At 55.4% G+C, this 12,636-nt stretch overlaps 2 protein-coding genes across 2 annotated transcripts; one reads left to right on the forward strand and one right to left on the reverse strand.

Annotated features, from left to right (window-relative positions):
- Positions 1-1,219: 1,219 nt before the first annotated feature.
- Positions 1,220-3,664, reverse strand: LOC149999185 (centrin-4-like). The gene is given in 6 exon segments (XM_090288457.1): positions 1,220-1,486; positions 1,678-1,815; positions 2,357-2,485; positions 3,078-3,224; positions 3,561-3,596; positions 3,598-3,664. Coding segments are annotated over 6 exon segments (570 nt in total). The 5' UTR covers positions 3,628-3,664; the 3' UTR covers positions 1,220-1,396.
- Positions 3,665-8,303: 4,639 nt separating this feature from the next.
- BBS12 (Bardet-Biedl syndrome 12) lies at positions 8,304-12,081 on the forward strand. The gene has a single exon (XM_090288502.1). The coding sequence runs from the start codon at positions 8,670-8,672 to the stop codon at positions 10,755-10,757; it is 2,088 nt and encodes a 695-aa protein (XP_090144628.1). The 5' UTR covers positions 8,304-8,669; the 3' UTR covers positions 10,758-12,081.
- The last annotated feature ends 555 nt before the right edge of the window (positions 12,082-12,636 follow it).

Below are 12,636 nucleotides of genomic sequence, written 5' to 3' on the forward strand. Positions count from 1 at the left end.
GGCCGTTTGTATGCCTTCTTGGGAATACAAGTTTCTTGATCAGATTTGGTTTGGTTTTGTTTTTCAGGTGGGGCAGTTAAAGTTACATTTTCTATTATACAAGCCTTTCTTGCTCCAAAGACGATTACTTGGGTTTAGGGAGAGTGTGTCCCGCCATGGCACCTGTCACCTATTGTCAGGGTCAGCAGTCTCAGCCCCTCTGCCCCTGCAGCGCGGTGTCCGAGCTGCCAAGGGAAATGGAGGGAATGGCCTCACTCACACCGAAAGGGGCGGTGTGGGGTCAGCTTCAGCGCGAGCGTGCGTCCTGGGGCCCACACGAGGTAGATGGCCCGCATGCCCCCTCTCGTTGTACAGCGGACCCCGTCCTCTCGCTGAGGGGACACACAGTGGCACATACGCTTCGGCAGAAAGAAAAGGTGCACGTTGAGTCTGAAACGGAGCGCGGTACGCAGACTCTCCTGAGCACGCGTCCTGGGCCCAGGGCTCCTGTCCACGCGGCCCGGTGTGGCCCAGGACTGCGAGCTGGGGCCTGCCTCTCCCAACAGATTGGCTCTGTCACAGAAGACCAAGACAGGTAAATTACAGGAGTCTTAGAATTAAATGAGTTAGAAAATATACTTACCCCAAGAGTCCTTACCCGTAGGGAAGCAGCATATTGAAAGGCCCAAAATTTAGAATCCATGTTTTATTTAGTATCTGTGGGTAACTGAGCAGTTTTTAAATTTAACTTCTCTGAACTTTTGTTTTCTCTTATGTAGTCGGAGCTAATACTACCAGCTTCCGAGCTGTAATATATTAACTGAGATAACAGGTAAAACCCCCGTCCTAGGACATCAATGCTACACATATAGACGCTAACATGGGGTCAAACTTTAGAGAGAAATCTGGGTGGCACAAGTGCTGCTTTGAATTTCTGTGTAGGAAGAAGAGTAGCAAATAATGTAGCTGCCAAACAGTTTTATTTAATACTTTACAGATCTGAATTACTACTGAAAAAGAAAGTGTTTATCAGTTTTTAAAGAGTTGATAACAGGGAAAGAGAAAATAATAGGTCAAGTAATGCTGGTTTGCCAAATTCCTTTGCACATGGGACCAATTTCATTGAAGTTAAAAAAGATTTCAAGTCTTTGGACCCAGGCTCTAAAAATAGCAGTTGGAGTTCATACTGTTCTTGGATTCACAGTTCAAGGAAGTCACGACATTTTGTTCCTTGATGTTGCAGATTTAACAACATGTTGGTAGAAACATGTAACTTCACGCATGGATTAGACATCAAGAGACCAATTTGTGCATATAAACTGAAAATTGAAAATGAACATTCAGGGATTATGAAACTGTATAACAAATACAATTTGTTAACTTCTAGAAGGAACAAAAAAAAAAAACCAAAACAGTATTAATGAAGGCCGGTCTTTTGCATCATTTTCAAAAATTCTTCCTCATTTATTTCTCCATCCCCGTCATGATCAGCTTCATCAAGCATTTCCTGTAAAACAAAGTGTAAATATGATGTAAAATACATTAAAATTGAATGATATAAATGAATATTCAAATATATACTCAAAATTTTTTATTTTAAATGTACTTATGAATACAATAAAGACTAAATTATAATACATAAATAATTATATATAAGTGTACATGTAAATTATGGTTCTAAAAATAAGTAAAATGTACCTGAAGTTCATCATCTGTTAAGTTTTCCCCAAGTTCCTCAGCAACTCTCTTGATATTGTTTAATGTTATGCCTCCAGTATCATCATCATCAAATAAGTTGAAAGCCTTCAACAGTTCTTGCTTTTCATCTTTTTCACTCTTTAAAAACAGAAACAACAAAACGTTACTGGCCTCCCATTTACTTGCTCTACGAAGCGTGCAGGTTTTGGAGGCGGAGAGCGGCACTTGCCAGGTAACCGAGCTCGGGCCTCCCTTTCCGCTCTGCCTGTTACAATTGTGCCGGTGCGCTCGCATCCAGCTCACGGGGCGACACTCCGGCTTGCGGAGGGGGCAGAGTGGGAAGGCGCAAGTGAGCCCCGAGAGACCGAGAAAGCTGTCTCATGCCACATGCCCAGGACAGCGCCTGGCAAAAACAGGCACTCAGTAAACGGTTGTGGAGGTCGAGGCTTCAGGTGCGGGCCCCCCTCTCTCTCCATCCGCACACCCTATTATTTCCTAACAAAAAACCTCTTCCGCACACTGGACGGTCTTCCTCACTACCCTGGAAACATTGTTAATCTTGCTGTTCCTATCTAAACCCCAACCATGTTTAAACTCTTCTGTGAAGCCTCTACTGCAACCAGAAAAGACGTAGAAGGTGACTGCTTGTATTTCTTTGAAAAACAAAACCCCACTATACCATTTTTATACTCATTACGGCAAAAAAATCTTCAAAATTAATGGTGCCAGTTCCTTCTTTGTCGATTTCAGCTATCAGTTTTTTAACTTCTTCTTTCTTTGGTTCAAATCCCAAGACCTGCATTGCAAACTGAAATAGGAAGCAAATAAATTATAATATGACATGATCTCATTCCTAGTCTTTAAATTCCCTATTAATTACTTCTCTCTCTCCCCCCGCCTCTCTCTCTTTTACCATGGATAAGTTATAACCCTAGAACAGCGATTCTCAACCTGTGGGTTGCGACCCCTTTGGGGGTCGAATGATCCTTTCATAGGGGTCGCCTAAGGCCATCGGAAAACATATAATTACATATTGTTTTTGTGATTAATCACTATGCTTTAGTTATGGTTGGGAGGTCACCACAACATGAGGAACTGTATGAAAGGGTCATGGCATTACGAAGGTTGAGAACCCCTGCCCTAGAGAATCAGGTCAGCAGGCTTTTCAATCCCACTGTGCTGCCAGAAACATCTGTCACACTTCGGGATTTGGACAGTTCATCTCTAAAACAAGAATAAAGTGCTTAACAAGCTGTTGTTTGGTGAGTGTGAGGCAGCTGTCTGCACTGAAGAGATTTTATATCCAGCTGTCAGAAGGCTGCTGTTAAAGATTTGAAAGATTGCCATGAATGAATGATATGGTTTCAAACATGTTTTAGAATTAGAAGTAATGTTTGGACCTTCAATTCTTTTACATCTATGGTTCCAGACCCATCAACATCGAATAAATCAAAGGCCTCTTTAATTTCTTGTTTTTGAGTTTCATTCAGTTCAATTTTTGCTTCTCTTTTCCTCCATTGGTCTGAACTTGCGCGGTTGTTGGACGCCTGTAATAAATACACATATGGGTGAGGGATAAGCAACATAACTGGAAAACTTACCAGAACCAGAATAATTGATGAAATTGATGTGAACTAACTAAATATAAGAATCTTTGGCAAATATCCTCTTCTACTGTATAGTGAACCTCAACAGTGTGTGCCTTTCCCCTTAGTAACATTTTGCTCCAGTTATTAATATCTTGATGGAAAACCTGGTTCGTTCTCTTTTCTTTTTCTTATTATTTTTTACCAATTAGATTTTTCCTTCAAACTGGTGCCTTTAGAGGAGAAGAGGCAAAGGTGGGCGCGCTAGAAGAGATGTCAGAACACAGTCGGCCCCACGTGGTGTATCTGAAAAGCGGTGTTGAAGGCCCCCCTTCACTTCCAAGGGGCCTAAATGTCTCATCATAAAACTTATTTTGTGGAATATGCCTGATTGGAACAGAATACCCTTCCCCACTTTCGAGGCTGCTTTCCTACATTGCAGAGGCTGAGAAATGGAAGAAGCCTCCACTTTCCAGGTGCAAACCTGCTCCAGGGATCTGAGCAAGAATGCACCTGCGGAGGTGGGGTCGTCTTCCTGCTCTCTGCCATTTTCCACTGGCGAGCGGGGTCCGAGTTGCTCGTGGGCCTCGTCTGCGGCCTCGCTGGGGCATCTCGCTGCCCCCAGCTTCGGCGCGAGCAGCAGCAGTGGCCGAGGCAGCAACCGGCCTCCGGGCCCCGCGCCTCGGTGGCCAGCGTCCGCGCGCTGACGGGGGTGGCGGGGCGGGGACCCGGCGTGGCGGCCGTCGGAGCCCCCCGCTTCCCGACAGGGCGGAGCGCGAAGGTCCCCCCCGGAGGCCCAGGCCCTCAGCCGTCCCTAGCATCTCGTTCGCACTGGCCTCCTCTCGGGCTAAGGGGTGGCTTCCGTCTTAGGCCCGCGGTGAGCGGCTGGCGGGGCTGAGCAGGGGGAGGAATCGGAGAGCCGCCCGTGCGTCCCGAGAGCCGCGGGCAGAGCGCTTACTTGGCAGCAAGGGGCGGGGAGACTGACGGCCCTCGACGGTCGTGCAAGGCAGGCGAGTGCGTGACACATGTCACCAGCTGCACGTCCCTTCCTTGCTGCGGGGAGGAACGTCAGCCCCGGCCGCGGCAGAAGGCCACAGCTGCGCACTCACCATGTCGCCAGCCGGCGCCCGCGGTCGGGAGCCCCGGCCTCCGCCTGCGCCGCGCAGCCCAGAGCACTGAGCAGCCTTCTCGGCTCCCAAGCCGTTGCTAAGGCCGCCGTCGCCGACCTCAGGGAGCCCCGCCCACCCAGGTGTACCACTCCTGATTGACAGGCGTTTAACCCAATGGTCAGGAAATAAAGCCCTAAGGCCAGCCCCCTCTGTACCGTTGACCAATAGCGTGACGCTCTGCCTTTCCCATCTACCGTTAAGCGGAACTTTCGGTCTGGTTTCCTAGCGACCAGGCCCAGCCGCCCGGCCCCCTCGGCCCCTTCCGCGCTTGCGCACAGTGCGTGCGGGGCGAGGGGTGCCTTGGCCCGCGCGCTCTGGTGTCCCTGTGTCCCCCAGAACGTGTCCGACGGCGGGAAGCGGACTCTGGAGCCTGCCGAGCGCCCGGAGAACAGAGCGAGGTTAGTAGCGCGGTGCTTGCAGCGACTGCGGAGTCTTCGGTGCAGTCGCGGGGAGCCCTTGTTTGCTTTGCCTCCGCTTCGCCCCGGGCAGGGCTGAGGACAGGGGGCCGCGGGGCCCGGGGGAGGGGGGCCGGCCGTGGGTCGCCGGCGGCGCGCCGAGCAGAGGCGCAGGGGGGTCGCGGCTGGGCCGCCCGCGGCCTCCACGGTGCCTGGGGCGGCGTCACTGGCCACTTGCCCCCCCGTGGTTCGCGGGGCTCCGGCCGGCGGGCCCCGAGGTGACGCGGCGCGGTGGGGCGCGGCGGGGCGCGGTGCCGTGGACGCCTCCCCGCACAGGGCGCGGGCTGTACCGGGGTTGCGGCGAGTATCTGCGGGAGCGCTCCCAGACATCTGCTCACACGCTCTCGCCCCCCGACATCCCAGGGGCTGAACCCCAAGACTTGGCCCGCGGTCCAGCCACGTCCGCCTGGATCCGCAGTCTCGAGTCGGACGCGGGTGGCCGTTACCCCGATGACTCAGTAGCGGCCGAGATTTCGGCGTCCGCTTACGTGCTGTGAACCAAAGCGAAGGCTCGCGCGGGAGGTGGCTGCTGCCGCCCGGTCCTCAGTCTGGTCAGGGCCCGCGGGCCCGTCGGGGGCGGACCGAGGCGGACCCCTGACACCCTCGCAGGAACGGAGGGATCCTCTCGCAACGTGTGTTTAGTGCTTTCCACGTGTCACGTGCGGTGCTAACTCTGGCGCGTTTGGAAGGAACCAAGTGCAGAGCACGGGTGAATAAAAGCAGGGAACGCGCAGACTAGCGGGGAGCTGGGCGCAGGCATAAACGCAAGGCTGCACCTCGGGGTGCTGAGCGCTTCCGTAGATCTGCGTAGGGCGTGCCGTGGGAGCACAGGTCGGAGGCGCTGGAGAAGGCGGTTGGAAAGATGCTCCGGCGTTTGCCGAGGTGGAGAAAGGGCAGGGTGTTCAAATCAGGACATGGCACGTGCAAAAACGAAGATAAATACACGTCCTACTGTAGCAACATCGTGGGGGTTTATACGGGAAGGCTGAAGGTGAGTCTTATACATTAGAACGAGGCCAGATTACGGGACACCTGTGTTGAGCTAGGGGGTAATGACTTTTTATTTTTTTCCTTTTTTTAAAAGATTTTATTTATTTATTTTTAGAGAGGGGGGAAGGGACGGAGAAAGAAAGGGAGAGAAACATCAATGTGCGGTTGTCTCTCATGCACCCCCAAGCATGTGCCCTGACCGGGAATCGAACCAGCGACCCTTTGGTTTGCAGGCCGGTGCTCAGTCCAGCCAGGGTGACAGTTGTCCTTTTAAGAAGGCCATATGGAAGAGAGGCAGAGATCGGAGTTAGGCCGCCAAAAGCCAGACACCTCTGGGAGCCGCTGGAAGCTGGAAGAGGCAAAACAGATTCTTCCTTAGAGCCTTGGAAAGGAATATGGCCGTGAAAATACTTGATTCAGCTGCTGTAGAAAACATTTTGGCAGTTCCTCAAAAAGTTAGATATGGACTTGCCATATGACCACTCTTGGTGTGTAGCCAAAGGATTGGAAACAGGTACTCGCTGCAAATGTTTCGTTAGCACAGTAATCAGAAGGCCCGTTGAGGGACGGATGGACCAATGACATGATGCCTACACACTGTGGATGTTACTCGGTGTCAGGCAGGAGTCGTGTACTGACCCAGGACATGGTGAGGACGGACCCCAACAGTAACATGCTCCGTGAAGGAGGCCGGACGCAGAAGGTCAATGCTGCCCAACTTCCATTTACATGGAGTATCCATAGAAACAGAACACAGCCTGCTGGTTGCCGAGGGCTGGGGCCGGGGTGAGGAGGACGGGAGGCGCTGCTTCCTGGCTACAGGGCCTTTTTTGGTGTTCTGGAAGTGCTTTGGAAATAGATAATCTAAGGGTGGTCATACAACATTGTGAATGTACTAAGCGCCACTGGATCCTACGCTTTAAAATGGTTACGTTTGTTATGTGAATTTCATCTGTTTTTTTAAAAAGGTTAAACTGTAAAGCTTTAGAAGCAATATAAAAGAGTATCTTTTGTACTCAGTGGTAGGCAACACTTTAAAAAAGATAACCCAGAAAGCAATAACCATAAAAAAATAAATAAAAAGATGAAAAAGACCAGGGAAATAGGTTGCCAGGCAGCGTTAAAGGTCATTTGTCACCAATCAGCACAGTCCTGTGCATTTTTCTGTTTATTTTCAGCTGCCCCAGGTGAACGTGGAGTAGACTCATTGGATTTCTTCAAGATTAGTGGCTTTACAAGGTGAGTGAGATGAACCAAAAGGGGGACAGGGGTTTGGGAGGGTGACTTAGTAACTGACAAATGGGGGTTGACCTGGGTGAGCAGGGAATTAAGAACCCGGGGGCGAGGGCTGAGGGACAGCAAACGCGCGGTGGCACCGGGAGCCGAGACGTGGCGGTCAGGGTGGTTGGGGTGGACTCCATGCTGTCTAGGGTTATGCCCGCGTGAGTCGGGAGGACCGAGCATTCCACAGAAGGGAATGCAAAGCTGAGTCCCGACAGTCCGGTGCGTGTCCTCCTGGACGGCGCTAGCTTCTCCCTGGGCCCGCACACTGTAGGCAGCTGTTTGGGAGCAGCGCTGTGCTCGGGCCGCCTGCTGGCCTCAGGCGTGTCTGGATCCTCGGCGCTCGCGCTCGGTGTCAAGGCTGCGCCAGGTGCCACCGCACATCGCCGTGCTGGGCCCATGCTGGAGGAGGGAAGCAGAGTTGTGTGCGCTCTGGTTGTTTGGATTTAAAAGCTTGTGATAAATATCCTGCTTGCAGAACATAAGGTGTCAGAGGCAGAAGAGAAGCCCGCGTTAGCTGCAGTTTCAGCCCCAGCACGGTAACCGAGAGCTCACACCACAAGACAGCTTTGCAGCGCAGTGATGCTTGGTCTAGAAAGTTCCTTTTATTGGGCCGAAGTCTGTCTCCTGTACCTTCTTCCTGTTGGGTTTCGGTGTGAGTTCTGAAAGTTGTGTGGGAGAAGTCCAACTGCTCTTGCGCTTCCTTTAAATATCGCGGTTGCTCCTTTCCATGTTCTGATGAGTAACCAAGCCTGTCCTCGCCCGCCGTCCCTGCTCCCCGCGCTCATCAGGTAACCAGGGGACAGTGCCGCCTGGCCCCTCCACCTGCAGCCCGGCACGCACCGGCCGGTTCCCGGCGCCGCGGGCAGAGTGGGGCTGGATGCAGACACGGACCGTGGCAGTGGTGGTGGCAGGGGCATAGCAAGTGCCCGCAGGCACCCACTGTGCCGGGCTCTGTCCTGGGCACGGTGCCCGCCCCGCCTCCCAGTGACCCTGTGAAGCAGTCTGTTAGGGTCCTGTCGTTGAGGCCGTGCGGGAGCCCCGTCACACGCAGACTGGGTTCAGGGTGCGCCCTCACATCAGGCTGCTGCTTCATCTCTTACTCAAAGCCCTTCCGTGGTTCCCGTTACAGCGTCCATTGCGCCCCGGCCCTGCGGCCCTTCTGGCCCCGCCGCCTGCAGTTCCAACGCTCTTCACGCCCCCTAAAGCGTGGCCACTGGCTTTACCCCGGCACTCGTGATTTCTCACACTCGTCTGCAGCTGCTGCCACCTCCTTCACCTCGCTGACTCTTCCAGATTGTTCTTCAAGACTCATGTCAGGCGCCGCCTTCTTCTGGAGACCGTGCCTGTCGCCTGCCTCCCCCGCGCCCTGGTCACCGCCTGGCTGCATCGAGTGGCAGCTGCACAATCCGGAAGCCCCTCCGGGGCAGGGGCTGCATCTCGCTCTTCTTCGTGAGCGGTCCTGCCCATGAGCTACCCCCGGTGAGGCCGCAGGGCTGCTTCCTTTGCGGATGATGAGTCGGGCGGCCGCTGGCCGGGGCGCGCACCCAGGGAGGCACGTGGGCCTCCAGCAGCTGGCGGCCTTCGCGCGCACGGGAAGGACTCTCCTCGGCCCCGTGAAGGCGTCCAAGTTTGTTGTCAGTGACGAGAGTGACGAGAGTGTGCTGGTCAGTTCGACGGTCAGGCTCCTGGAAGGTCTGGTTCTGTCCGGCGCGGTGGGACAGCTGCTCAGGGAAGCCGTGCAAGCGCAGAGCGACGCGCATGGAACCGGGGCCAGCACGCTGCTGTCGCTCGCCGGGGCGTGGAGCGGCGCCGCGGACGAGTGTCTCCGTCTGGGCGTCCCCGTGCCCTGCATCGTGGCGGCCATGTCGGAAGGCTTGGCTTCCTGCATCGAGGCGGCCGTTTCCCTGCAGGTGCCCCTCCACGGGGTCTTCGACCACATAGACAACAGCGAGGCGCCCTCCGGGCTTGGGTCACTGAGCGTCAGCTTGTGTCCCTTTCTGCAGGTCCCTTCAGAGGCTGCTCTGACACAGACAGAAGGTGGTCCCAAAGGTGCTGCCTCTCAGTCATTGGCCGTTTCCAGTTTTTCTGGGGGGCCTGCTGAATCAGCTACACTTTGTAGACCTCAGGCCACGGCGAGAGCAGATAAAGGCGCGTCAGGAACCCCTCGGGCCCCGAGAAGCGGTCCGCCTGCAGGCCCCCGCTGCAGCAGGCACTGCCGCGGGCCCGCGTGGGGCCCCGCGCCCCCTGCAGCCTCTGCCCGGGCCCACGGGTGCGAGGACCTGGGCCAGCTGGCGGCGGGCCTGAGCCACGGGGACCCCGGCAGCATGCGGCTGGCGGAGGCTGCCGTGCGACTGCAGCTCCGGCAGGCGAGCGCGCGCCAGGGCGGCCGGCCCGAGCCCTTTACCTTTGACGTTTCGAGAGTCTTCACTTGCTGCTTAGCGGGGTGGCCCGAGGCTTCCTCTTGTGTCCGTCCGGGCTTTGTCACTGTTGTGCCCGCATCCAGAGCTGCTCTGCTCGAGGACTTACAGGGCCAGCCTCTCCGGGTGGCTCTCTTTGAGGGGGACCTCACGGAGCACTATCGCCACCTGGGGCTTAACCAGTCTGCAAACGTTAGACCCTTGTTAGAAAGCGTGGAGGAGCTGCCCCGGGACGGCTCCGAGGACCTGTGGGCCAGTCACGTGTTACAGGCGCTCGGCCAGCTCAGGGTGCGCCTCGTCCTGGCGCGGGGCCGCGTGTCCGAGCAGCTGGCTGCAAGGTGCGCCCACGGGAAGCGCCTGGTAATTGGCTCGGTGAGCGGCAGCGTGATGCAGGCTTTCGCAGAGGCTTCCGGGGCCGTGCGGGTGGCCTATGCGATGCAGCTGAATGACAGCACTGTGGGCAGCGGGGTCTATGTGACCGTCTGGAGGGGCGCCCCCACGGGTGTTGGCGGGGGGGTCACCGGCATGGCAGTCGTGCTGAAAACCGAAGGGATTCACTTGGTCACAGTGGTGCTTGCCGGCCCAGCCTCCGCGCAGCTGCAGACCAAAGAGGACCGGTTCTGGGCCTGCGCCTGCCGTCTGTCCTGTGCTCTCGAAGAGCGCACGGTCTTCCTTGGGGGCGGGGCGGTGGAGTTCCTGTGTCTCAGCCATCTTCAGACTCTCGCGGGGCAGCCTGTGGCCGGGGGAGGCCAGGTCCGTTCGGGAGGGCTCCGGAACACGCCCTCCCGGCTGGCCTCCGCCCTGGCGCACTACAGACCCGCGGTGCTGCAGGGCCTGGCGAGCGGGTGGCGCAGGTACCTCTCAACCCTCCTCTGTAACACTGCCAGCTGCTCGTCGGAGTTTGAGGCCGGGGCGCTCATTCAGCATCACCTACAACATGCCGCAGCCTCTGGCTCCCCGTCGTCTTACATCTTGAATGGATATAGTAAACCGAGCGGTGGGATTTTTAATCTGGAGCAGATTCCAAGGGTTTATGACACTGTCACACCGAAGACCGAGGCGTGGCGCCGGGCTCTGGACTTGGTGCTGTTAGTGCTGCAGACAGACAGTGAAATCGTTACTGGACTTGGACGCACGCAGGTCAAATCACAGGACTCAGAGGGCCTTTTATTTTTGTAGCGTTACTGGCTAAGTGTTTGGGAAATAATCTTTTGTAATATATTATGCCGATAGTAAGTTTTCTAGTAGCCGAGCCATGGTGCCTAAAATGCTAGCTCTTAGCAAGAAGAAAATACGTGATGCCTGTCAATAACCGTACAGGGTCTGGGGTTTCACCCTAGTTACAAGCTCGCAAGGTCACCTGTTGCTAGTTTATGGGATGGGGATGCTCCAGAATATGCGAGACGCTTTGGTCAGGGACAGAGGACTTGCATCGCTCAGCGCACCACCTGCAGCCGACTTCGCATCGGTGTGCGTCAGCTCCCCGTCGCCCCCGGCTCCATAGGAGCGCGCAGAGGGCTGGTGGCGGAAGCCAGCGTCCCCGTGGGTGGTGCTGTGCTTGCGGCAGGCCCTGCTTTTACAGTGGGCGGGAGCGAGCCTGTGCCTTGTCCTGGGGGAGTGTTGCGTCACGCGTCAGGGTCGCCCGGTGTGAGCCCGAGCCCGAGACATGCACTGGGTCACGACAGGGCGGTCCTTGCACTGATGGCTCGGAGCCCCCCGGGGCGGCCTCTCCCATGCATGCTCTCCGCCCGCCTCGTCTCAGCCGAGCCCAGGTTGCCAGGTGAGTTCGCCACTCGACGGCTGCACCGATGAATGGGACAAACAGGTGGTTCAGGGGATAACAAGGCCGTTCCGTGGGTCTCCTGCAGCAGTTCATTAAGGCTGCTGTCAGCCTCAGACAGCGCGACGGGCCAGCCTGCAGCGCTGCCCTCGGTCACTGCCCCGGGGCCTTGAATTTAGTTGCTGTGAATTCCAAGGACAGCAGGTCTCTGTTTGCCAGAATGTACCCTAAGACCACTTTTCCATGGTGGCCCACGCAAGGGAGTTTTGACTGACTTGCTGATCGTTGGTGTCATTGCCAGAAACTTACAGGAGGCAGCAGATGGGCCAGAAAGCATCCGCCATCCCCAAAGGCAAGCCCTCCGTGGCCCGTCCCCTCCCCCCCCTTACAGGCCCAGGCCCCTCTCTGCAGGGTTTGTGTGAAACCTGACCTGAATCTCCGTTGTGGAGATTGGATTAAGTCACACAGGTAGTGTCACCAGGCAGTCGCAGCCTCTGTTACCGTACGTGGCAAAGTCCAAGGTGACTCAGACGTGTCAGAGAATGTAATGTAGTTGTCTTCAGGCCGGGGTAAAAGACTAGGGCTTTGGTTTAATGGTTGTCTTAAATGTGGTCACTTGAAACCTGACACAGATCATCATTCCAGCTATATATATATTGTCTTTGTTGAAAGTGAGAAGAATAATGTTGAGTGTTGAAGTGTTTTTAAAAATAAAATATTTTGCCTGAGTAGATATCGACCCTTCGTTTTTATTGAAACATTGCACAAGTGGTCTGCGCCGCTCATGTTAACAGGGACAGCTGCTCACCTCACGTTATATGCTAGACTTTCTGTGAGGCTGGCATTGCATGGATTATTTAGTAAAATCTTGGAATACTTCCCTTTTAAGTCTCACTACAGTGCAGGTCCGGTGAGTCACAGGGGGCCAAGGCTTGGCTCCGTGCCTCCCGGCGTCCCGCTTTCCCTAGTGGTCACGTCCCGGGGGTGAGTGTGCAGTTAGCACCTCGGGTCACACAGCAGCTCTGGGAGTTCGGTCAGCACACGTTCACTCCCCGGATGAAGGCGACCTCGCTGTCCTCAGCGGCATCTGTGGGCTTGCGGAGCCGTGATCAGGAGAGGCCTCCATTCAGTGACTGCCGGGCATCGCGGCCCTGAGGGGCCCTGGGCTCCTGTGACCACAGGGCTCCCCCAACTAAACAGAGCCATTCCGAACAGCGGCATGAACCAGTGAGCCAGGAGCTGCCCGTAAACTCAGACGAGCAACTAATGGCTTTGAAA

The sequence above is a fragment of the Furipterus horrens genome, unplaced genomic scaffold, assembly GCF_987537825.1.
Source record: "Furipterus horrens unplaced genomic scaffold, mFurHor1.1.pri manual_scaffold_10, whole genome shotgun sequence".
In the NCBI taxonomy this organism is placed as follows: domain Eukaryota; kingdom Metazoa; phylum Chordata; class Mammalia; order Chiroptera; family Furipteridae; genus Furipterus; species Furipterus horrens.

Excerpts from the sequence above, each read along its gene's own strand:
- BBS12 (XM_090288502.1), top strand. The coding sequence starts at position 8,670 with ATGATGAGTCGGGCGGCCGCTGGCCGGGGCGCGCACCCAGGGAGGCAC.